The 26,419-nt window shown below is 47.5% G+C and overlaps 1 protein-coding gene and 1 pseudogene across 5 annotated transcripts in view; one reads left to right on the plus strand and one right to left on the minus strand.

Moving 5' to 3' along the window:
• SHANK2 (SH3 and multiple ankyrin repeat domains 2) overlaps positions 1-26,419 on the plus strand; it is a 3,078,421-nt gene that overhangs the window by 2,846,831 nt on the left and 205,171 nt on the right. For all 5 annotated transcript variants that reach the window (XM_078684305.1, XM_078684307.1, XM_078684308.1 and 2 more), the window contains one exon: positions 176-311. In XM_078684305.1, the coding sequence (XP_078540431.1) occupies positions 176-311 (136 nt within the window). The remainder of the gene's footprint in view (positions 1-175; positions 312-26,419) is intronic.
• Positions 7,194-7,363, minus strand: LOC144826336 (small ribosomal subunit protein uS14 pseudogene; annotated as a pseudogene).

A 26,419-nucleotide genomic window follows, 5' to 3' on the forward strand; every position in this document is an offset into this window, starting at 1 on the left:
TCGAGAGATGTGATGTGCACAAGTGTTAATCACTTCCACATGAAATTGTTTGCATACATATTTGCTGTTAACCAATATCATTGTCATTTCCATATTTATTTGTAAAATGTACATAGAGCAGGAAGAGATGCTCATTGTTTTATCCATGTGATCCACTCTCGTCTTTTCCTCGTAGGTGAACAATGAGAACGTGGTGAAAGTGGGCCACAGACAGGTGGTGAACATGATCCGACATGGCGGGAATCACCTGGTGATCAAGGTGGTCACTGTCACCAGGAATCTGGATCCTGACGACACGGCCAGAAAGAAAGGTACGTGACCTAATGCCGCGAGCATGGTTTGTGATGGGTCATGCCAGCGATAGTCTACGCCTACTTGATTGTACTCAATTGCAATCTTAAATGTGATAGTATTGGTAGTCAGATAATACTTTTACATGCAATGCGACAAGAATATGACTTGTAAAGTAGTATTACTATTTGTGTGTTCATGGTCTAATCACAATATAATCCTAAAACTTTTTCCAGGGTATCTCAAAATATTTTACAATTAGTACAACTTTCCGGATATAATCTATACTTCAAAAGAGAAGGAAGCAGTGGCATTTTAAAGGTTACTAGTAAATAAAACTACAAGGCAAAATGTTTTACACTTCATCAGTTTGAAAGATTAAAGATGAAGGATGGGATACACCTGGAGGGGATGAGGTGAGGGTGAGAGCTTGAAGACACCATAGACAGAAGAAGACGATAGATGAAGAATCATTGAATATAGAGAAGTGAGACCGTGGCCATGTGCTTCTCCAGTGCTTGCGGGAGCTGACAGTACAGGCTTAAAGAGTAGCAAAGCCAACAAGAGTTAGAGATATGACCAGAGAAATGAGAATGAAAGAGGAGACACATAGGTGCATCAAAGAGTAATTGAGGAGGAGAAAAATCCGAGTGCGGTCATAGACAAACAGTAAAGAGGGCAAATACCAAAGTGAGAATGAGGGAACTCATATTGTGGAAATATAGGTAAGAAGGTATATTAATTGTATCTTGAAGGACCAGACACCCAGGATGCATGAAAGACAAAAGGCAAAGAGACCTCAAAGTTCACATCAAGACTACACCACAATGAAAGAGAAAACAGATAGATAGGGTGTTAGAGGGATGAGAGAGAGGAGACAGGTGGAGTTATGTGAAACCAGCTGAAGGTTATTGTAAGGGATGTAGGGGCATATTATCAAGGGGGTTTATCTCCGCTTTTTTGGCTTTAAAACCCAAGAAAGCGAAGATAAAATTATCTCCCTATTACCTAGCTGTCGCTAACACCAGTTAGCGACAGCTAGTAGGAGATAGCGACCATCTTGGGCCCCGCTTTGCATGTCAGTGATATTTATCACTAATGACATGCAAAGTGAGCGTGCCAAGATGTTAGCGACTGGAAACAGTCGCTAACATCGCTATCTCCTATTACCAACTTTTGGAGTTAAAGAGTAGCATCACGTTGCTACATTTAGTTGCTCCATTTCACAAGGTTGATGTTTGAAAGGAGGCGGCGGCTCCCTTCTCTGTATCTTCACACCTTCTTCCTCCATCTGCTCCACTGCACCTCTCATGCCTGACCTCCCATCGAGGGTTGGCATCTGGGATGTGCAATAACCAGCAGGAGCATATTTTGTGCTTTTTATGAGTATTGCAAGAAAGAATGCCTTGCGCCTCCTTAAACTTTGCTTGCTTGCACATGCCTTAATATGATCGCCGCAAGCGCAAGGAAATGATGGAGGGAGCGCTGAAACTTGTCAGACACTCACCCCCAGTCAGAGATCTGGGTTGAGTCCATCATCGTTCTATAGCTCACTTTGCCATCAGACCCAGCTATGTGCCAATAAGTCTTGATGCTGTGCCTCATGGGAACAGTCCAGCCCGCTCTGTCAAGCCTGGTCTATTCCTGAATCGGAAATAAGCATCCTGGGACTGGTACCAGGGTAATACCCCTCATCAGCCAGGCTAGCTTTAATCCAGTGGCAAAGTGAGCAAGGGCCCACGTCTGGGCACACCTGCCAACTTAGGGTGAACAAAGCAACCACAAGGAGATGATGGACGGAGCGCTCACACTTTTCAGACACACACCCCCAGTCACAGATCTGGGTTGAATCCATCATCATTCTTTAGCTCACTTTGCCACCTCAGTTCAGACCCAGATATATGCAAATCAGTCTTGCCCCTATGCCTCATGGGAACAGTCCAGCCCAAACTGCTAAGCCAGGTCTTCCCTGAACCGGAAACAAGCATCCTGGGACGGGTTTCTGGGTAACACCCTTGATCAGCCAAGCTAGCTTGAGTCCAGTGGCAAAGTGAGCAAGGGCCCACGTCTGGTCACACCTGCCAACTTGAGGTGAACAAAGCTACCACAAGGAGATGATGGACGGAGCACTGTAACTTTTCAAACACACACCCCCAGTCTCAGATCTGGGTTGAATGCATCATCATTCTTTAGCTCACTTCGCCACCTCAGTTCAGACCCAGATATATGCAAATCAGTCTTGCCCCTATGCCTCATGGGAACAGTCCAGCCTGAACTGCCAAGCCAGGTCTTTCCTGAACAGAAACAAGCATCCTAGTCCTCAGATTTAGTTCATTCTGCTGGACAATCACTTGGTAACCAAGCAAGCTAGTACTTAAAACAATCATAATTGCATGGATAATACGGTCGACCATGTTAGACTGCTGTCACGACTGGCTGAGATAGGCATCCAGGACCAGGCACTGGGGTGGATACAGTCGTATCTGACCCAGAGAACACAGAAGGTGGCGCTAGGGACAGTTTCCTCAACACCTAAGGCCCTCAGCTGCGGCGTCCCTCAGGGATCGGCTCTTAGCCCATTATTATTCAATATTTACCTAGCTCCACTTTTTACGCTGATTGCCAACTGGGGAGTCAAGGCAATTTCATATGCCGACGACACCCAACTGGTGTTTCCGTATTCTGAGGTGTCGGAAGCGTCCTTTTTGAGCTTCAAGGGATGTCTTCAAGATGTGGCCTGCTGGATGAACACAAATAAATTAAAACTCAACGCTAACAAGACAGAAGTGATCTTTTTTGGCAAAGGCCCCCCCTCCTTCTGTTCTCTGGTGGCTGGCAGAGATGGGACAGGCTCCCTCGCCTAGCCACTCGGCAAAAAATCTGGGAGTGCGGTGGGATGACAGCCTGTCCTTTGCATCGCACATCCAGCAAATAGCTGTCTGCTGTCTGTGTAAATTGAGGAATCTACGTAAGATTCTGAGACTCTTACCAGTAAGCTGCCGAAAAACAGTAATCCATGCCACAGTAACTTCTAGGCTGGATTACGCTAATGGCCTGTATCTGGGCTTACCAATTGCAGTCGCTGTATAAGGTACTTAGGTACCTTATACAGCGACTGCAATTGGTCCAAAATGCGGCTGCGAGACTATTAATGCGGATCCCTTTCAAGCACTTGGTCTCTCCGCATCTTCTCTCACTCCATTGGTTACCAGTAGCAAGCCGAATCAAATTCAAGGCACTTACACTGGCCTTCAGATCTCTGTTTGGCACCTGCCCAAACTATCTGAAAACTTGGCTACCAAGATACACCCAAGCTCGTTCCCTCCGCTCCAACAGCCGTGTTCAGATCACAGACCCTCGAGCAAATAGAGCTCGGCTGGGAGGACTGACTTTTTCGGTCAATGTGGCAACACTTTGGAACTCCCTGCCCCCAGCTCTTCAGCAGGCCCCCTCCGAGCTCTGCTTCAAGCGTATGGTGAAAACCTGGCTCTTCGCCCAACCGCGCTAGATGCTATTACCCCCTAGTCCTCATGGTCAAATACTGTTCTTGTTAGCGCCGGGACACCTCCTTGCGAGGTAGCTGTTCGCGCTTTACAAAACTCCGTATTATTATTATTATTATTAATACATTTGAAAGTAAAAATGCTAACATCTCCTTCTATCAGTAATAGATTGTGGCATACTCATTGTACAGGGAGTGCAGATATCGCCTGCTGAATCATCTATTAACAGAAACTTTCTTTGACACCATTTACAATGCATGTGTTCTCTTCCTGCTCCTGCGGGCCCAGGTACAATATGAGAATGTGCCACACACAATCACCCATTGGATTTTTAGTACTGTGTGTGCTTATTTATGTAAACCATCCAAATATCTACAAGCACACCATTAACATTCATACATAATGTATGTAAAATACACATTTTCTAAAATAGCAATTTCAAAACAAAGCATGCGCTATATCAAATTAACAGAGTTTATTCCTAATCTGAGCTGCCTCTACATCAGCAGATCTGAATAATTGTATAGTATTGCCCTTTAAGGCAATTACTTTATTGCATTTGGCATGTTCTTCTTTATTTTTTTAAAGTTGTAATTTGCCAGCTTGCTAATCAGAACTCAGTCCAGCAGAGGCTGGCAGCAGGGCTCCGACGGGTCCAGGCAAGTCCAATTATTGCTAGTCTGCTGTGCAGTTTCAGGCCTCTGTTATGTCCTTGTAGGTCAAACAGGAGGACTGCCTACTGAACCTCGGAGGCATTTCTAGTATGCCTGAGATTAAGGCAAAAAACACAGTTGAAGGACAGAATGTAGAACAATGTCATACATTCACCCCAGTACAAGGATCTGGGCCTAAATCCATCATTTTTTTGCACTCCACACCACCCTGGGTTAGACACTGGCTTTATGCAAATCAGCTCTGACCCTGTGCCTCATGGGAACACTCCAGTCCGAACCACCAAGCCATGTCTTTCCCAGACCGGAATCAAGCATCCAAGGACCGGTTTCTGGCTATCAGCCTTCATCAGCCTGGATAGCTTGACTCCAGTGGTGTGGAGAGCCTGGGACTCACGTCTGAGCATACCCAGCACACTCGGGGTGAAAATTGCAAAAAACACAGTTGATGGACAGAATGTAGAACAATGTCATACATTCACCCCAGTACAAGGATCTGGGCCTAAATCCATCGTTTTTGGCATGTTCTTCTTTATTTTTTTAAAGTATCCTATGTAATGTGCCAGCTTGCTAATCAGAACTCAGTCCAGCAGAGGCTGGCAGCAGGGCTCAGACGGGTCCAGTCAAGTCTAATTATTGCTAGTCTGCTGTACAGTTTCAGGCCTCTGTTATGTCCTTGTAGGTCAAACAGGAGGTCAGCCTACTGAACCTTGGAGGCATTTCTAGTATGCCTGAGATTAAGGCAAGCAGATCCAATCTTCCTTCTTGAAACATCAAGGCAGGCCTACAAGCATGGCTGAATGTTGAGGCCACGTCAGCGGCTTATTCACGATGTACCGTATACTTTGATGCAACAATAAAACAAATTTTTAAAAAAAAAGGCAGGCCTACAAGCAGCAAGGCAGTTCTTCTACTGAATCTTCTGCAGGCCCAGCAGTGTTCTTATGAGTGGTTCTGAGGGTCCTACTTTTATACCTGGTGCCAGCCTTTGTGTGGGGAAATTCCCTGACCTACCCCCAAAACTGGTTCTGGTCAGTTCTTTCCCCTTCCGTGAATTTTTCTGCAAACTGTTTAGGGTGACATAATGCAAGGCAGGCCTAGTGTCCATCTCCTTTGTGTGTGCTGTAGGTAAAGCACTTTGAAGTGTAAGTGGGCCTGGGTACAGCCCCTTCCCAGCCATCATGTCAAAATAACCCATCCTGTCCAAAACTTAGCCCCCTTTGTCTCACTATATGGAAGCAATACACAGACCACAACAGCAAAGTACATGACCCAGGCAACTGGCAGAAAGATAGTTTGTTTGGTCAAGAAAATGCCAACTTTCTCAAAGTGCCATTCTCAAAATTCTATCTTAAAATCCGACCTCGCTGTTAAAGAGGACCCAATGTCTATACTTTGTAAAGTTCTTTGGCATGTGCGTCTTGGGTACTATCTAATTGTCACCCAGAGACACTAGGGTGACTAGGGTAACCACTGCACTACCACCACCACTTAGTGGGACAACCTCCTCCCTGAGCACTACACTTGCTACAGCCGGGCCTACCCACCAGTGGAGGGATGCTGACTTTTTGTACAGCTGGATTTCCCTTTAGCGTGTCTGCGCCTGTAGCAGGAAGGAATCCTTCCACTGATAATTCTTTTGGTGGACTTGAGAGAATTATTTGGTTTATATTATATCTCCTCACTCTTTCGTCTGGTGGGGATCCTAGACACCCTTTTGCTGATCCCCTAGATACCTTTTTGAACACTCTGGTACTGGCCCAGACATCCACCTCATTTGCAAGCTCCTACGATACAGTTAGCACAGTATTAATCAGTTGTTCGCACAACTCTGTAAAGCAACTACTGAGCATATGCCACCTTGAAATCAGGTTATACCATCATATATATTACTCACATTGCTGCCCCTCACCTAACCATTCAGTACTCCACAACAATCCTAAAAACACTGGCTAGGCAATTTCTGGCTTTCCCTAAATTTTAATCAGTACTTCTCAGGGATGAGACCACATTTCGTGACAAGGGCTGCCTTCATGGGAATGTAGTACATCTGATCGACTGCTTCTAGTGGGACCTTATGCATGCACAGGGCTTTCTCATATGCAACAAACGCCTTGTCAATATCAGTCCCCACCAAATAACTTGACACCAGGTCTTTAGGGATGTGGACCATTCTGTTTCCATTGGGCACTGTGTTGGCTGTTTTGGCAGGTCTGAAAGATGTTTTAAAAGGCTATGTTAGTGCGTGGCACAATGAGTGCTGCAGGCCTGTGAGTAGCATTTAATTTACAAGCCCTGGTTTCAGATGTACCAGGGACTTACACGTAAATTAAATATGCCATTTAGGTGTAGGACAATTTTACCACATTTTTGGAAAAGAGTACACGCACTTCAGCATTGGTTAGCACATAATCCTAAAGCCAACAAAAATTAGTGTAGCAAGTAAGTGAGTGTAGATGAAAGGTCTGAGGGAATACAACGCCAAGGATGGCAGGTTTAACAAACCTCAACTAAGATCACCCTCCTTATATATCCGAGCGGTTCACAGAGCAAAACGCCTCTTCAACATTCCAGTCTTATCTTGACTGCCATTTATGAAGGATATGGCAACTGCTAAACATATATGCTGAGAGATTAGTCCAATTTGGGCATACCCATAATTATCCTCTCTGTCTTTGCTGCTCTTCCCTTCAACTTCCATGCAGCTGTCATTTTTTTGCAACTAATTTTAGTCAAAATTCACAAAGCCAATCTCTTTGGCATACTGCATGAAATAGTGGCAGCACATGTTCCAACCATGCTAGCGAATCAGTACGTTCCTGTACAAGCACACGCAGCAGGATCGGGAACCCTGTCCAAACTTTTTGGGTGGCTCCAGTAGAGCTGCTGATTACCCATCCTGTCTTTTACAGATCAAAGATCCTTATAGTTAAAGCAAATGTGAACATATATTATTGTTATTATGATTATGGGCATAAAGTACAACGTTTTCCTGCTCTGTAAGAGGTGAAGGTCAGTGGATAGGGAGTGGTCTTTAATGTGTGTAAACGAGCCTACATTGACCTTTGCTCAGGAGATGGTTAAAGAAAACCTCACATAGATTAAACATGCTCAGAATATATTGGAGCTCTCCACATCTCTTTTTTTAAATCTGCACCCTGTTTCACTCGTTCCAGCTCTATGAGGTTTACCATGGTGTCACAACTTGCTTTATTGCATACTTCCAGGTTAAATACCTGCATAAGGCATTACTCAAGGTCACCCTAAGAGACATTTGTACTCTAATTACTTCAAGGGATAACAGTTTACGTTGACCTGCTTCTCCATTCTGCATCAAACGTCCACCAACATTGCCACTAGAAAACCACAATTTCACTCCATTGGTCATAGTTAGCACAACCTCTACTAAATAGTCTTCCCTGATAGTCTTGACAGACTATACTGCGATTTGCTATCATATTTTCCTAAGATACCTTCAAGAACTACCACTGACTATCTCATAGAATTAAATATATCAGCAACAAGAGAGGGAGGGTATGAGTAGACACTCCTGGACCCCGGGCTAATTCATACACAAACAACAAAGGAGTGACTAGGCACAAGCAAATGAAAAACAATAACCACGGTTCTCTTAACGTGTGGTGAAGGTTAAATAAATGAATAAATAAACCCCCATGAAAAGTGCTCTGTCTTTATCTAAGATAAAATGGTACTGCCATTTCCGTTAGTATACCAACTGGTACGCCTCTCACCCTCTGGAGCCAATAATCTACAGTGGTGAAGCTCTATTCATTTAGAAGGACCCTCACTCACCACTAGTTGGTGACATGCTTCATCATCGGGTCCCCGCTAGGGTGACCGAGTATCACCCTAGCGTGCTACAACGCCTGACTACAGCGGAGCAGGATGTGGTGAGTGGAACAGTGCCCAAATCAAAAAGTGACTAAACGTGTGGTGTCAGTGCAAATTAAAAAATGCAGAGGTTGTAACCAGGTCAAAAATTTTTTTAATGATGGCCAACCCGCATTGATTAAAAATAGTGAATGGACTAGACAAGGTTCTGAGTTACGGAACCCCAGTCCTAAAAATCGGTCGACATGTTTCTGCTGTTTTATTGCATTTTGCTCAGCTTTCTTCAGGACCTAATAAATAGTCCTCCGGTGGTGTGCGCGCACTAAGGCGTACCCTCCCGGGAGGCTCTAAATGTGAAAATTAATAAAATTTAAAAAACTGTGTGAAAAAATAATCACACAACAGTTAACCATGTCATCTCATGCCATTTGCAGAAACAATCATAGCAACCTATGGGAGAAAAAGGGACAAAGACAAAGACAAACAATGACACATAATTAGATCTCAATTGTGGTCCAATATCTCAGAATAAGCTGCATTAATGGAGCTGACTTCGTGTGTCATACTGGAAACAGAGCCCATCCAAATGTGACGGTGCAGTGTAATATCATTTCTATGAATGGTGCCTCAAAATTCTAGATCAGCACCCAACGTGCCCGACCCATTCTGCCGGCAAAGTGCGGGGCAAATCGCATGTATATCCTGCTTTCAAATCAAGTCAGACTTGCCTCATACATATGGCTCATTCGTCCCATAGTATTAATCATAGTCGAGTGAAGGTTTAAACGTTCCGTTTTTAACGTCGTGTGTACAATATAAAACTCAGGGGCTTTGAACCTCTCCATAACGGAAAAGGAGTGAAAATGCTATATTTCTTAATTACTCACAAAAGGCGGGACATTAAGATGCCCCTTCGGTGAGGGTGGCGCGGGTGTACTTCACGCGGTGGCTTTCTGCAATGGGATAAAATAAATAAAGGGCGAAGCTAAGTATCAATTTCCCCACTGTCGAAAATAATGATAGCACGGAAATCCAGGGGCCACGGGTGATTGTTTAACTGGTCGGGTGTCACTTACTTCAGCACTCGCGGCTCCCCGCCCGTGACCTGCTTTCTTGTCCAACCCTCCCGGAAGCGGTAGTTTCACCGGGAAACAGCCTGTGTTTATTGAACGCCCTGGGCGGAACAGAGAACACCACGTGGGACGCTGGTAGTCACGTAGTGTCGTCCGCAGAAGTAATCTTAAAGGGATACAGTGTAAAAGAGCGAGTTCCTACTGCCAAGCATCGCGAGTTCGATCCCCCGCATTGACATCAGTAACCACATTGCCCTTTAAATTATATTAATATTCTTAAATCAGCAGTTAATCAATTTTCATTAATCCAAAAAAGGATCATTTGGAATATATAATAGGTGATACTTATTATGTCAAGGAAGCAGAGTATTAAGATGCTAAATACACAACCTGCTTCTTCATACTAGTGAAGCAATTAATAGTAATATTCAACATACTCCCTACATAGGTTTATTGTTCAGGGATGCTAAAAAAGGCGAGTTTCTCAGCTGTTAAATGCCATAGGGAAACAGAACAGGACATGACAAACCATGGACATAGTGTAATCCTCTATCTTCGCAGGACACTGCCCCATGGGATATCATCATTGAGACCAACCATATTTGTCCCAAGGCGATACACCCAACGTTGTTCACGCTCAAAAAGCGACGCCTCAGACCCATATTCTTGATGTTCTAGAATGGTCCACTGCAGATCATTGGGGGTATGTCCCGCCTGTAGAAAGTGTACGGTGAGTTTTGTGGTCATCTTTTTACACCGTATATTACTTCTGTGTTCACAGATTCTGATTCTAGTGCGCCGAGTTGTCATTCCCACGTATTGAAGGCCACAACTGCACGTGATGAGATATACCACGTTAGTGGTGTTACAATTCGTATGACCACGCTGCTCCCAACGGGTGCCATCTGTCAAGTCTAGATATTTAGTATTGGAGGTCAGGTGGCACACGTTGCAATTGCCACAAGAAAAATGGCCTTTAACCGGTGGAAGGCCCCATGCGTTGAGAACGCTTGGTGTGGAAACAGTTGTCCTTTCAATTCTAGGTCTTGTGTGGACCAGCGAGTCCTTCAGGCTAGTTGCTCTCTTGTAGGACAATAAAGGTTTCTTCCAATCTGCTTTGTTACTGGTTATGATCCTCCAGTTCTTCATGATACTTTTGCTCACTGCGTTGGACAGCGAATTAAAAGTAGTAACGCAGGTTAAAGGAATTTCCTCCTTCTCTTTGGGGGGATTTTCATCCAACAGAATATCCCTCTGCTGGTTCCGCGCCCTCTTGTGACTCTTGTTGATTATCCTCTGCGGATATCCTCTGTTTTGCAATTTGATTGACAAAGCATTGGCTTGTGATTTGAAATCAGTGAGGTTACTGCAATTGCGACGTATCCTTAGATACTGCCCATACGGGAGATTTTCCCGTAGGGCTCTCGGGTGGTAGCTGGTAAAGTGCAATAAATTATTTTTTGCAGTAGGCTTGTAAAATGTCGTTGTCTCAAGCCGATTCTCCTTTCTCCTGATTTGGACATCTAAAAAGGTCAACTCATCTCTGGAATATTCATGGGTGAATCTCAAATGATCGTCAAGTCTATTCAGCCATGTAAAAAAATTCAACAGAACCGCTTCATCGCCTTGTCAAATCACGAAAATATCGTCTATGTAGCGCTGCCACATGAGTATGTTATTACAGAACGGGTTCAGGGCACTCAGAATATTCTTAGCCTCAAAATCGAAGACATAGAGGCCCGCCACCGACGGGGCAAAGGTACTGCCCATCGATGTCCCCGTAGCTTGTAAGTAAATCTTGCCATCATGTTCAAAGAAATTACGTTTCAGGGCAAGGGTGGCGCATTCCGTTACAAATACCTTTGATGTAGCATACTCCCAGGGTGTTCTCTCGAGGGCTTCCTTCACCACCTTGATGGTCTCATCCTGCGGGATGCAGGTGTACAGACTCTCAATGTCCATTGAGACAAGAAAGCATTGATCATTTGGTAGGGTAATGGATCTCAGTAAAGACAAAAAACTTTTCGTGTCCTTCAGATAGGTAGATGTGGATTGGATGATGGGTCGCAAGAAAAAATCACAATATTTTGAAAGGGGTTCGAGCAATGATCCTAGACCTGATACTATCGGTCTTCCAGGTGGGGGTAACTTCCGTTTATGAATTTTGGGTAATATGTAAAAATAGGGTACCCGGCCTTCTGAAGTTGTTAGGAAGTCTGCCTCTTTTTTAGTGATGTAACCATCCCTTTCCGCTGTTGACACCAACTCACAAATCTCATCTCGTAGATCATCCGTCGGGTCCACCATTAGGGGGACGTAGTTGGTGGCGTTGTTCAACAGGCGTAAACATTCCGCATCATAGTCTTCTTTGTTAAGGATTACAATGCCACCCCCCTTATCTGCTCCTTTGATAACGATGTTGTCGTTTTTCTTGAGAGTTTGGATTGCCTTAAACTCATCTGCAGTTAGGTTTTTGTAAGGTGTTGGTTCCTGCATCTGTTCCACTTCCTTAAATACTGCCTGCTCAAAGGCCAGAATCTCGGGAGCGATAGTGTGTGGGGGGGGTACAAAATTAGATTTCAACCTGAAATCAGTGTCACTTTTTACTCCGGTTGTTTGATCTGTGCCACTAGACTCAAAGAAGTTCTTCAGTCGCAATTTCCTAAAGAACTGACCTAACTCACAGTGGAGTTTAAACCGATCGAGTCGGGGTGTAGGAATAAACCCTAACCCTTTTTCCAGAACGGTATTTTCTGCCCTTGAGAGTTCGTGAGATGAAAGATTCACCACTAAACTTTCGCGTTGCTGGGGCCCGGTCTCTGGTCTGCCGGAGTCGTCTTGGACTGGTCTCCTGTGCTCTCTGGTTGTCCCCAGTGCACTTGATTGTTTCCTTTTTGCTTCCACCGGTTGCCCCGCCTGCCTCTGCCCTGAAAAGGAGGCGGGTAGCCTTGTTGGTTCATTGGAGGATATGGCATGAAATGTGGATTCCAACCCATCATTGGTGGGAAATTCACCCATGAATATTCCAGAGATGAGTTGACCTTTTTAGATGTCCAAATCAGGAGAAAGGAGAATCGGCTTGAGACAACGACATTTTACAAGCCTACTGCAAAAAATAATTTATTGCACTTTACCAGCTACCACCCGAGAGCCCTACGGGAAAATCTCCCGTATGGGCAGTATCTAAGGATACGTCGCAATTGCAGTAACCTCACTGATTTCAAATCACAAGCCAATGCTTTGTCAATCAAATTGCAAAACAGAGGATATCCGCAGAGGATAATCAACAAGAGTCACAAGAGGGCGCGGAACCAGCAGAGGGATATTCTGTTGGATGAAAATCCCCCCAAAGAGAAGGAGGAAATTCCTTTAACCTGCGTTACTACTTTTAATTCGCTGTCCAACGCAGTGAGCAAAAGTATCATGAAGAACTGGAGGATCATAACCAGTAACAAAGCAGATTGGAAGAAACCTTTATTGTCCTACAAGAGAGCAACTAGCCTGAAGGACTCGCTGGTCCACACAAGACCTAGAATTGAAAGGACAACTGTTTCCACACCAAGCGTTCTCAACGCATGGGGCCTTCCACCGGTTAAAGGCCATTTTTCTTGTGGCAATTGCAACGTGTGCCACCTGACCTCCAATACTAAATATCTAGACTTGACAGATGGCACCCGTTGGGAGCAGCGTGGTCATACGAATTGTAACACCACTAACGTGGTATATCTCATCACGTGCAGTTGTGGCCTTCAATACGTGGGAATGACAACTCGGCGCACTAGAATCAGAATCTGTGAACACAGAAGTAATATACGGTGTAAAAAGATGACCACAAAACTCACCGTACACTTTCTACAGGCGGGACATACCCCCAATGATCTGCAGTGGACCATTCTAGAACATCAAGAATATGGGTCTGAGGCGTCGCTTTTTGAGCGTGAACAACGTTGGGTGTATCGCCTTGGGACAAATAGGGTTGGTCTCAATGATGATATCCCATGGGGCAGTGTCCTGCGAAGATAGAGGATTACACTATGTCCATGGTTTGTCATGTCCTGTTCTGTTTCCCTATGGCATTTAACAGCTGAGAAACTCGCCTTTTTTAGCATCCCTGAACAATAAACCTATGTAGGGAGTATGTTGAATATTACTATTAATTGCTTCACTAGTATGAAGAAGCAGGTTGTGTATTTAGCATCTTAATACTCTGCTTCCTTGACATAATAAGTATCACCTATTATATATTCCAAATGATCCTTTTTTGGATTAATGAAAATTGATTAACTGCTGATTTAAGAATATTAATATAATTTAAAGGGCAATGTGGTTACTGATGTCAATGCGGGGGATCGAACTCGCGATGCTTGGCAGTAGGAACTCGCTCTTTTACACTGTATCCCTTTAAGATTACTTCTGCGGACGACACCACGTGACTACCAGCGTCCCACGTGGTGTTCTCTGTTCCGCCCAGGGCGTTCAATAAACACAGGCTGTTTCCCGGTGAAACTACCGCTTCCGGGAGGGTTGGACAAGAAAGCAGGTCACGGGCGGGGAGCCGCGAGTGCTGAAGTAAGTGACACCCGACCAGTTAAACAATCACCCGGGGCCCCTGGATTTCCGTGCTATCATTATTTTCGACAGTGGGGAAATTGATACTTAGCTTCCTTCGCCCTTTATTTATTTTATCCCATTGCAGAAAGCCACCGCGTGAAGTACACCCGCGCCACCCTCACCGAAGGGGCATCTTAATGTCCCGCCTTTTGTGAGTAATTAAGAAATATAGCATTTTCACTCCTTTTCCGTTATGGAGAGGTTCAAAGCCCCTGAGTTTTATATTGTACACACGACGTTAAAAACGGAACGTTTAAACCTTCACTCGACTATGATTAATACTATGGGACGAATGAGCCATATGTATGAGGCAAGTCTGACTTGATTTGAAAGCAGGATATACATGCGATTTGCCCCGCACTTTGCCGGCAGAATGGGTCGGGCACGTTGGGTGCTGATCTAGAATTTTGAGGCACCATTCATAGAAATGATATTACACTGCACCGTCACATTTGGATGGGCTCTGTTTCCAGTATGACACACGAAGTCAGCTCCATTAATGCAGCTTATTCTGAGATATTGGACCACAATTGAGATCTAATTATGTGTCATTGTTTGTCTTTGTCTTTGTCCCTTTTTCTCCCATAGGTTGCTATGATTGTTTCTGCAAATGGCATGAGATGACATGGTTAACTGTTGTGTGATTATTTTTTCACACAGTTTTTTAAATTTTATTAATTTTCACATTTAGAGCCTCCCGGGAGGGTACGCCTTAGTGCGCGCACACCACCGGAGGACTATTTATTAGGTCCTGAAGAAAGCTGAGCAAAATGCAATAAAACAGCAGAAACATGTCGACCGATTTTTAGGACTGGGGTTCCGTAACTCAGAACCTTGTCTAGTCCATTCACTATTTTTAATCAATGCGGGTTGGCCATCATTAAAAAAATTTTTGACCTGGTTACAACCTCTGCATTTTTTAATTTGCACTGACACCACACGTTTAGTCACTTTTTGATTTGGGCACTGTTCCACTCACCACATCCTGCTCCGCTGTAGTCAGGCGTTGTAGCACGCTAGGGTGATACTCGGTCACCCTAGCGGGGACCCGATGATGAAGCATGTCACCAACTAGTGGTGAGTGAGGGTCCTTCTAAATGAATAGAGCTTCACCACTGTAGATTATTGGCTCCAGAGGGTGAGAGGCGTACCAGTTGGTATACTAACGGAAATGGCAGTACCATTTTATCTTAGATAAAGACAGAGCACTTTTCATGGGGGTTTATTTATTCATTTATTTAACCTTCACCACACGTTAAGAGAACCGTGGTTATTGTTTTTCATTTGCTTGTGCCTAGTCACTCCTTTGTTGTTTGTGTATCTCATAGAATTAAACAGGTGCCCCAAAACCTATGTCAGTTTACTGATCCATATATTTACAAGTGGATATTGGCTCCTCTTTTTAGGATCAGTAGTCCGGCTGTGAATAAAAGCCCTGTGTTTCCCCTCTTTGGGATCAGTGCTCCAGCTGTGAATGGAAGCCCTGTGTCTCCCCTCTTTAGGATCCGTGCTGCAGCTGTGAATGGAAGCCCTGTGTCTCCCCTCTCTAGGAGCCGTGCTGCAGCTGTGAATGGAAGCCCTGTGTCTCCCCTCTTTAGGATCAGTGCTCCAGCTGTGAATGGAAGCCCTGTGTCTCCCCTCTTTAGGATCAGTGCTCCAGCTGTGAATGGAGGCCCTGTGTCTTCCCTTTTTAGGATCAGTGCTCCAGCTGTGAATGGAAGCCCTGTGTCTTCCCTCTTTAGGATCCGTGCTGCAGCTGTGAATGGAAGCCCTGTTTCTCCCCTCTTTAGGATCCGTGCTGCAGCTGTGAATGGAAGCCCTGTGTCTCCCCTCTTTAGGATCCGTGCTGCAGCTGTGAATGGAAGCCCTGTGTCTCCCCTCTCTAGGAGCCGTGCTGCAGCTGTGAATGGAAGCCCTGTGTCTCCCCTCTTTAGGATCAGTGCTCCAGCTGTGAATGGAAGCCCTGTGTTTCCCCTCTTTAGGATCAGTGCTCCAGCTGTGAATGGAGGCCCTGTGTCTTCCCTTTTTAGGATCAGTGCTCCAGCTGTGAATGGAAGCCCTGTGTCTTCCCTTTTTAGGATCAGTGCTCCAGCTGTTAATGGAAGCCCTGTGTCTCCCCTCTTTGGGATCCATGCAGCAGCTGTGAATGGAAGCCCTGTTTCTCCCCTCTTTAGGATCCGTGCTGCAGCTGTTAATGGAAGCCCTGTGTCTCCCCTCTTTAGGATCCGTGCTGCAGCTGTGAATGGAAGCCCTGTGTCTCCCCTCTCTAGGAGCCGTGCTGCAGCTGTGAATGGAAGCCCTGTGTCTCCCCTCTTTAGGATCAGTGCTCCAGCTGTGAATGGAAGCCCTGTGTCTTCCCTTTTTAGGATCAGTGCTCCAGCTGTGAATGGAAGCCCTGTGTCTTCCCTTTTTAGGATCAGTGCTCCAGCTGTGAATGGAAGCCCTGTGTCTTCCCTTTTTAGGATCAGTGCTCCAGCTGTTAATGGAAGCCCTGTGTCTCCCCTCTTTGGGATCCATGCAGCAGCTGTGAATGGAAGCCCTGTGTCTCCCCTCTTTGGGATCTGTGCTCCAGCTGTGAATGGAAGCCCTGTGTCTCCCCTCTTTAGGATCCGTGCTCCAGCTGTGAATGGAAGCCCTGTTTCTCCCCTCTTTAGGATCCGTGCTGCAGCTGTTAATGGAAGCCCTGTGTCTCCCCTCTTTAGGATCTGTGCTGCAGCTGTGAATGGAAGCCCTGTGTCTCCCCTCTTTAGGATCCGTGCTGCAGCTGTGAATGGAAGCCCTGTGTCTTCCCTCTTTAGGATCAGTGCTGCAACTGTGAATGGAAGCCCTGTGTCTTCCCTCTTTAGGATCCGTGCTGCAGCTGTGAATGGAAGCCCTGTGTCTTCCCTTTTTGGGATCAGTGCTCCAGCTGTGAATGGAAGCCCTGTGTCTCCCCTCTTTAGGATCCGTGCTGCAGCTGTGAATGGAAGCCCTGTGTCTTCCCTTTTTGGGATCTGTGCTCCAGCTGTAAATGGAAGCCCTGTGTCTCCCCTCTCTAGGATCCGTGCTGCAGCTGTTAATGGAAGCCCTGTTTCTCCCCTCTTTAGGATCCGTGCTGCAGCTGTGAATGGAAGCCCTGTGTCTCCCCTCTTTAGGATCCGTGCTGCAGCTGTGAATGGAAGCCCTGTGTCTCCCCTCTTTAGGATCCGTGCTGCAGCTGTGAATGGAAGCCCTGTGTCTCCCCTCTTTAGGATCCGTGGTGCAGCTGTGAATGGAAGCCCTGTGTCTTCCCTCTTTAGGATCCGTGCTGCAGCTGTGAATGGAAGCCCTGTGTCTCCCCTCTTTAGGATCCGTGCTGCAGCTGTGAATGGAAGCCCTGTGTCTCCCCTCTTTAGGATCAGTGCTGCAACTGTGAATGGAAGCCCTGTGTCTCCCCTCTTTAGGATCCGTGCTGCAGCTGTGAATGGAAGCCCTGTGTCTCCCCTCTTTAGGATCCGTGCTGCAGCTGTGAATGGAAGCCCTGTGTCTTCCCTTTTTGGGATCAGTGCTCCAGCTGTGAATGCAAGTCCTGTGTCTCCCCTCTTCAGGATCCGTGCTGCAGCTGTGAATGCAAGTCCTGTGTCTCCCCTCTTTAGGATCAGTGCTGCAGCTGTGAATGGAAGCCCTGTGTCTCCCCTCTTTAGGATCAGTGCTGCAGCTGTGAATGGAAGCCCTGTGTCTCCCCTCTTTAGGATCCGTGGTGCAGCTGTGAATGGAAGCCCTGTGTCTCCCCTCTTTAGGATCCGTGCTGCAGCTGTGAATGGAAGCCCTGTGTCTCCCCTCTTTAGGATCCGTGCTGCAGCTGTGAATGGAAGCCCTGTGTCTCTCCTCTTTAGGATCCGTGCTGCAGCTGTGAATGGAAGCCCTGTGTCTTCCCTTTTTGGGATCCGTGCTGCAGCTGTGAATGGAAGCCCTGTGTCTCCCCTCTTTAGGATCCGTGCTGCAGCTGTGAATGGAAGCCCTATGTCTTCCCTTTTTGGGATCAGTGCTGCAACTGTGAATGGAAGCCCTGTGTCTCCCCTCTTTAGGATCCGTGCTGCAGCTGTGAATGGAAGCCCTGTGTCTTCCCTTTTTGGGATCTGTGCTCCAGCTGTGAATGGAAGCCCTGTGTCTCCCCTCTCTAGGATCCGTGCTGCAGCTGTGAATGGAAGCCCTGTGTCTCCCCTCTTTAGGATCCGTGCTGCAGCTGTTAATGGAAGCCCTGTTTCTCCCCTCTTTAGGATCCGTGGTGCAGCTGTGAATGGAAGCCCTGTGTCTCCCCTCTTTAGGATAAGTGCTGCAACTGTGAATGGAAGCCCTGTGTCTCCCCTCTTTAGGATCCGTGCTGCAGCTGTGAATGGAAGCCCTGTGTCTTCCCTTTTTGGGATCTGTGCTCCAGCTGTGAATGGAAGCCCTGTGTCTCCCCTCTCTAGGATCCGTGCTGCAGCTGTGAATGGAAGCCCTGTGTCTCCCCTCTTTAGGATCCGTGCTGCAGCTGTTAATGGAAGCCCTGTTTCTCCCCTCTTTAGGATCCGTGCTGCAGCTGTGAATGGAAGCCCTGTGTCTCCCCTCTTTAGGATCCGTGCTGCAGCTGTGAATGGAAGCCCTGTGTCTCCCCTCTTTAGGATCCGTGCTGCAGCTGTGAATGGAAGCCCTGTGTCTCCCCTCTTTAGGATCCGTGGTGCAGCTGTGAATGGAAGCCCTGTGTCTTCCCTCTTTAGGATCCGTGCTGCAGCTGTGAATGGAAGCCCTGTGTCTCCCCTCTTTAGGATCCGTGCTGCAGCTGTGAATGGAAGTCCTGTGTCTCCCCTCTTTAGGATCAGTGCTGCAACTGTGAATGGAAGCCCTGTGTCTCCCCTCTTTAGGATCCGTGCTGCAGCTGTGAATGGAAGCCCTGTGTCTCCCCTCTTTAGGATCCGTGCTGCAGCTGTGAATGGAAGCCCTGTGTCTTCCCTTTTTGGGATCAGTGCTCCAGCTGTGAATGCAAGTCCTGTGTCTCCCCTCTTCAGGATCCGTGCTGCAGCTGTGAATGCAAGTCCTGTGTCTCCCCTCTTTAGGATCAGTGCTGCAGCTGTGAATGGAAGCCCTGTGTCTCCCCTCTTTAGGATCCGTGCTGCAACTGTGAATGGAAGCCCTGTGTCTCCCCTCTTTAGGATCCGTGCTGCAGCTGTGAATGGAAGCCCTGTGTCTTCCCTTTTTGGGATCTGTGCTCCAGCTGTGAATGGAAGCCCTGTGTCTCCCCTCTCTAGGATCCGTGCTGCAGCTGTGAATGGAAGCCCTGTGTCTTCCCTTTTTGGGATCTGTGCTCCAGCTGTGAATGGAAGCCCTGTGTCTCCCCTCTCTAGGATCCGTGCTGCAGCTGTGAATGGAAGCCCTGTGTCTCCCCTCTTTAGGATCCGTGCTGCAGCTGTTAATGGAAGCCCTGTTTCTCCCCTCTTTAGGATCCGTGGTGCAGCTGTGAATGGAAGCCCTGTGTCTCCCCTCTTTAGGATCCGTGCTGCAGCTGTGAATGGAAGCCCTATGTCTTCCCTTTTTGGGATCAGTGCTGCAACTGTGAATGGAAGCCCTGTGTCTCCCCTCTTTAGGATCCGTGCTGCAGCTGTGAATGGAAGCCCTGTGTCTTCCCTTTTTGGGATCTGTGCTCCAGCTGTGAATGGAAGCCCTGTGTCTCCCCTCTCTAGGATCCGTGCTGCAGCTGTGAATGGAAGCCCTGTGTCTCCCCTCTTTAGGATCCGTGCTGCAGCTGTTAATGGAAGCCCTGTTTCTCCCCTCTTTAGGATCCGTGGTGCAGCTGTGAATGGAAGCCCTGTGTCTCCCCTCTTTAGGATAAGTGCTGCAACTGTGAATGGAAGCCCTGTGTCTCCCCTCTTTAGGATCCGTGCTGCAGCTGTGAATGGAAGCCCTGTGTCTTCCCTTTTTGGGATCTGTGCTCCAGCTGTGAATGGAAGCCCTGTGTCTCCCCTCTCTAGGATCCGTGCTGCAGCTGTAAATGGAAGCCCTGTGTCTCCCCTCTTTAGGATCCGTGCTGCAGCTGTTAATGGAAGCCCTGTTTCTCCCCTCTTTAGGATCCGTGCTGCAGCTGTGAATGGAAGCCCTGTGTCTCCCCTCTTTAGGATCCGTGCTGCAGCTGTGAATGGAAGCCCTGTGTCTCCCCTCTTTAGGATCCGTGCTGCAGCTGTGAATGGAAGCCCTGTGTCTCCCCTCTTTAGGATCCGTGGTGCAGCTGTGAATGGAAGCCCTGTGTCTTCCCTCTTTAGGATCCGTGCTGCAGCTGTGAATGGAAGCCCTGTGTCTCCCCTCTTTAGGATCCGTGCTGCAGCTGTGAATGGAAGTCCTGTGTCTCCCCTCTTTAGGATCAGTGCTGCAACTGTGAATGGAAGCCCTGTGTCTCCCCTCTTTAGGATCCGTGCTGCAGCTGTGAATGGAAGCCCTGTGTCTCCCCTCTTTAGGATCCGTGCTGCAGCTGTGAATGGAAGCCCTGTGTCTTCCCTTTTTGGGATCAGTGCTCCAGCTGTGAATGCAAGTCCTGTGTCTCCCCTCTTCAGGATCCGTGCTGCAGCTGTGAATGCAAGTCCTGTGTCTCCCCTCTTTAGGATCAGTGCTGCAGCTGTGAATGGAAGCCCTGTGTCTCCCCTCTTTAGGATCCGTGCTGCAACTGTGAATGGAAGCCCTGTGTCTCCCCTCTTTAGGATCCGTGCTGCAGCTGTGAATGGAAGCCCTGTGTCTTCCCTTTTTGGGATCTGTGCTCCAGCTGTGAATGGAAGCCCTGTGTCTCCCCTCTCTAGGATCCGTGCTGCAGCTGTGAATGGAAGCCCTGTGTCTCCCCTCTTTAGGATCCGTGCTGCAGCTGTTAATGGAAGCCCTGTTTCTCCCCTCTTTAGGATCCGTGGTGCAGCTGTGAATGGAAGCCCTGTGTCTCCCCTCTTTAGGATCAGTGCTGCAACTGTGAATGGAAGCCCTGTGTCTCCCCTCTTTAGGATCCGTGCTGCAGCTGTGAATGGAAGCCCTGTGTCTTCCCTTTTTGGGATCTGTGCTCCAGCTGTGAATGGAAGCCCTGTGTCTCCCCTCTTTAGGATCAGTGCTGCAACTGTGAATGGAAGCCCTGTGTCTCCCCTCTTTAGGATCCGTGCTGCAGCTGTGAATGGAAGCCCTGTGTCTCCCCTCTTTAGGATCCGTGCTGCAGCTGTGAATGGAAGCCCTGTGTCTTCCCTTTTTGGGATCAGTGCTCCAGCTGTGAATGCAAGTCCTGTGTCTCCCCTCTTCAGGATCCGTGCTGCAGCTGTGAATGCAAGTCCTGTGTCTCCCCTCTTTAGGATCAGTGCTGCAGCTGTGAATGGAAGCCCTGTGTCTCCCCTCTTTAGGATCAGTGCTGCAACTGTGAATGGAAGCCCTGTGTCTTCCCTCTTTAGGATCCGTGCTGCAGCTGTGAATGGAAGCCCTGTGTCTTCCCTTTTTGGGATCAGTGCTCCAGCTGTGAATGGAAGCCCTGTGTCTCCCCTCTTTAGGATCCGTGCTGCAGCTGTGAATGGAGGCCCTGTGTCTTCCCTTTTTGGGATCTGTGCTCCAGCTGTGAATGGAAGCCCTGTGTCTCCCCTCTCTAGGATCCGTGCTGCAGCTGTGAATGGAAGCCCTGTGTCTCCCCTCTTTAGGATCCGTGCTGCAGCAGTGAATGGAAGCCCTGTGTCTCCCCTCTTTAGGATCAGTGCTGCAACTGTGAATGGAAGCCCTGTGTCTCCCCTCTTTAGGATCCGTGGTGCAGCTGTGAATGGAAGCCCTGTGTCTCCCCTCTTTAGGATCAGTGCTGCAACTGTGAATGGAAGCCCTGTGTCTCCCCTCTTTAGGATCCGTGCTGCAGCTGTGAATGGAAGCCCTGTGTCTCTCCTCTTTAGGATCAGTGCTGCAACTGTGAATGGAAGCCCTGTGTCTCCCCTCTTTAGGATCCGTGCTGCAGCTGTGAATGGAAGCCCTGTGTCTCCCCTCTTTAGGATCCGTGCTGCAGCTGTGAATGGAAGCCCTGTGTCTCCCCTCTTTAGGATCCGTGCTGCAGCTGTGAATGGAAGCCCTGTGTCTCCCCTCTTTAGGATCCGTGCTGCAGCTGTTAATGGAAGCCCTGTTTCTCCCCTCTTTAGGATCCGTGCTGCAGCTGTGAATGGAAGCCCTGTGTCTTCCCTCTTTAGGATCCGTGCTGCAGCTGTGAATGGAAGCCCTGTGTCTCCCCTCTTTAGGATCCGTGGTGCAGCTGTGAATGGAAGCCCTGTGTCTCCCCTCTTTAGGATCAGTGCTGCAACTGTGAATGGAAGCCCTGTGTCTCCCCTCTTTAGGATCCGTGCTGCAGCTGTGAATGGAAGCCCTGTGTCTCTCCTCTTTAGGATCAGTGCTGCAACTGTGAATGGAAGCCCTGTGTCTCCCCTCTTTAGGATCCGTGCTGCAGCTGTGAATGGAAGCCCTGTGTCTCCCCTCTTTAGGATCCGTGCTGCAGATGTGAATGGAAGCCCTGTGTCTTCCCTTTTTGGGATCAGTGCTCCAGCTGTGAATGGAAGCCGTGTGTCTCCCCTCTTTAGGAGCCGTGTTTACAGCTGTGAATGGAAGCCCTGTGTCTCCCCTCTCTAGGATCCGTGCTGCAGCTGTGAATGGAAGCCCTGTGTCTTCCCTTTTTGGGATCAGTGCTCCAGCTGTGAATGGAAGCCCTGTGTCTCCCCTCTTTAGGATCCGTGCTGCAGCTGTGAATGGAAGCCCTGTGTCTCCCCTCTCTAGGATCCTTGCTGCAGCTGGGAATGGAAGCCCTGTGTCTTCCGTTTTTGGGATCCGTGCTCCAGCTGTGAATGGAAGCCCTGTGTCTCCCCTCTCTAGGATCCGTGCTCCAGCTGTGAATGGAAGCCCTGTGTCTTCCCTTTTTGGGATCCGTGCTGCAGCTGTGAATGGAAGCCCTGTGTCTCTCCTCTTTAGGATCCATGCTGCAGCTGTGAATGGAAGCCCTGTGTCTCCCCTCTTTAGGATCCGTGCTGCAGCTGTTAATGGAAGCCCTGTGTCTCCCCTCTTTAGGATCTGTGCTGCAGCTGTGAATGGAAGCCCTGTTTCTCCCCTCTTTAGGATCCGTGCTGCAGCTGTTAATGGAAGCCCTGTGTCTTCCCTCTTTAGGATCCGTGCTGCAGCTGTGAATGGAAGCCCTGTGTCTCCCCTCTTTAGGATCCGTGGTGCAGCTGTGAATGGAAGCCCTGTGTCTCCCCTCTTTAGGATCCGTGCTGCAGCTGTGAATGGAAGCCCTGTGTCTCCCCTCTTTAGGATCCGTGCTGCAGCTGTGAATGGAAGCCCTGTGTCTCTCCTCTTTAGGATCCGTGCTGCAGCTGTGAATGGAAGCCCTGTGTCTTCCCTTTTTGGGATCCGTGCTGCAGCTGTGAATGGAAGCCCTGTGTCTTCCCTTTTTGGGATCAGTGCTCCAGCTGTGAATGGAAGCCGTGTGTCTCCCCTCTTTAGGAGCCGTGTTTACAGCTGTGAATGGAAGCCCTGTGTCTTCCCTTTTTGGGATCCGTGCTGCAGCTGTTAATGGAAGCCCTGTGTCTCCCCTCTTTAGGAGCCGTGTTTACAGCTGTGAATGGAAGCCCTGTGTCTCCCCTCTCTAGGATCCGTGCTGCAGCTGTGAATGGAAGCCCTGTGTCTTCCCTTTTTGGGATCAGTGCTCCAGCTGTGAATGGAAGCCCTGTGTCTCCCCTCTTTAGGATCCGTGCTGCAGCTGTGAATGGAAGCCCTGTGTCTTCCCTTTTTGGGATCTGTGCTCCAGCTGTGAATGGAAGCCCTGGGTGTATCACCTCTTTAGGTGCCATGCTCCAGCTGTGAATGGAAGGCCTGTGTCTCCCCTCTTTAGGATCCGTGCTGCAGCTGTGAATGGAAGCCTTGTGTCTTCCCTTTTTGGGATCAGTGCTCCAGCTGTGAATGGTAACCCTGTGTCTCCCCTCTTTAGGATCCGTGCTGCAGCTGTGAATGGAAGCCCTGTGTCTTCCCTTTTTGGGATCCGTGCTCCAGCTGTGAATGGAAGCCCTGGGTGTATCACCTCTTTAGGATCCGTGCTCCAGCTGTGAATGGAAGCCCTGTGTCTCCCCTCTTTAGGAGCCGTGCTCCAGCTGTGAATGGAAGCCCTGTCTGCCAGAAACATCAGCAATCACTTAGTCCAACTTAAGCTTTGGCCATCTACTCATCTAAGCCAATCAGAGGGCTTGGAGCAAACATGATTTTTAGTTAGGTCTTTACATATTTAGTCTGCAGCATATTTTCCCAGGCCAACAAGAGGGCTCATGAGGTTAGAGTCACTGCTGACATCTCCTTGATTTGTCTCACAAGTTGGTATCCCAGCAGGAACAACGTCCTTAGTAGGTTCAGTATCAATAAATGAACTAATAGTAACAGCTGCTATCTACAGTGTATAGGAATGTTCACTGTGGAATGTAGCACTGTTTAAACTCGGTGTATTACTATTAAGAAACTTAGAAGACGTAGTATCTGTAGTCAAGAAATGTCAGGAAGTTACGTAATATAAAATGCAAATCATCTGAACATAATTCTTCCAAATATTACTAGGGCGTGAGAATTTCACGTAATTCGTTTCATGTAATCCCACAAAATTCCACAAAAATAGTGGAAAATTCCCAAAAATGCACAACCAATATTGACCGCAATATTTTTGTGTGAAATTCTTTCTTGCATCTATTTTTGCAATAAAAAAAAACAAAACAAAAAAATAGAACACAAGAGGCATGAACAACAGTCACACATGTACTGATTGCGTGTTGTTCCCGTGCATCCACGTTTGTCTTTTACATGGTACTAGCAGCCCGTCCCGACGTTGTCCGGGAGCAATTAGGCTTCAGGGCCCCGCCCGCCCGACGTTGTCCGTGGGTCCCCTGGAGCCTTCCTCCATATATTGCAGTATTATACCTCTATGTTTACTTTGTACGCTTTTGTAACCTACACACGTAACTTTTTCCTCCTGTAATGCACTGTTTGGCTCACTTTTTTAATGCTCCGTTTGCTTCCTCTTGCTACCTGCACACGTCACTTTTTCCTCCTATACCTCTGTTTACTTTCTACGCTTATGTAACCTACACACATAACTTTTTCCTCCTGTAATGCACCGTTTGGCTCACTTTCGTAATGCTCCGTTTGCTTCCTCTTGCTCACGATGTACGCTTTTGTAACCTGCACACATAACTTTTTCCTCCAGTAATGCACCGTTTGGCTCACTTTTGTAATGCTCCGTTTGTTTCCTCTTGCTCACGATATTCATTTTTGCTTCATTTTTCCGCCGCTCACCGCTCCTAAATAAATAAATAAATAACCTACCTCATCCGCCGCTCACTGCTCCTCCCCGCCTGTCCGCCGCTCCTCACCACCTGTCTGCCGCTCCTCACCGCCTGTCCGCCGCTCCTCACCGCTCCTCCCCGCGCCATGTCCGACGGTCCTCCTCGCGCTCCTGGACGCCGCTCCTCCCCGCGCTCCTCACGTCGGGTACGCACGTCGCGGCCGGCGCTTCTTCCAAGGGACTACTTTTTTTTCAGTAAATTTTTTAAATAACGTATATTTATTACGTTTATATAGCCTATGTCCATCTGCACACCCTGACAATTACAACGATGTATCGGGTGTGTGGATCGGCGATGTGGTTCCCGAGTTTATCCGCCTCAAAGGTTCAAAGTTCTTCCTTTATAATAGTAGTATAGATTACTGCCTGATTTTAGGAATTGCCAAATTACAACTGATTAAGTGGGAGTAACAGCCAGGCTTACATTTTACTCATCATAACGTGGTGTTTTGGACATTCCTAACTCTGTTGCTCCAACTATGTAGCAGCTGGGCTGAACGATATGCAGACAATATGCTCTGTTAAACTAAAAAAGAATAGACATTAGTAAGGCTTTTGAGCAAACACAAAGCCTTAGACATTTTGGTGGCTATAAAGTGAATAAGAAAAAATGTTTTTATTTTTTTCAGTTCCTGCTTTGAAGCATTACCACCAGAATCATAGATAGGATATAGGTTCTTGTCGGTGGACTGTGGCCTAACGGCCAGAGCTGCTGAGTTTAAGTCCCGGCATTTGCTGAACATCCTCTGGTTCTCAGTGGATCACTTAATCTTCCTATGCTTTTAAAAACAACTGACCTTGTATAATGCAATCTGGTGCTGATGTAAAACACTCCTATGCCCTTGGGCCGGGTTCGTGCTATATTCTACTGAATTCTCACAGAAAGGTTAGTGAGTGTGTAGGGGCATTAGAAAAGGGTCAGTTCTTATACCGAAATTGAAATTCCTTCCCATTTCAATAATGGGTTGATCTGCTCATTGCAAATAGTGAATACTTCCACTTTTTACGTTTACTGCTTTATATTGCCACTTACAGCTTGATTTTTTTACTAAAACATGAACAGATGTG

This window comes from Lissotriton helveticus, chromosome 3_2 (assembly GCF_964261635.1).
Source record: "Lissotriton helveticus chromosome 3_2, aLisHel1.1, whole genome shotgun sequence".
In the NCBI taxonomy this organism is placed as follows: Eukaryota; Metazoa; Chordata; class Amphibia; order Caudata; family Salamandridae; genus Lissotriton; species Lissotriton helveticus.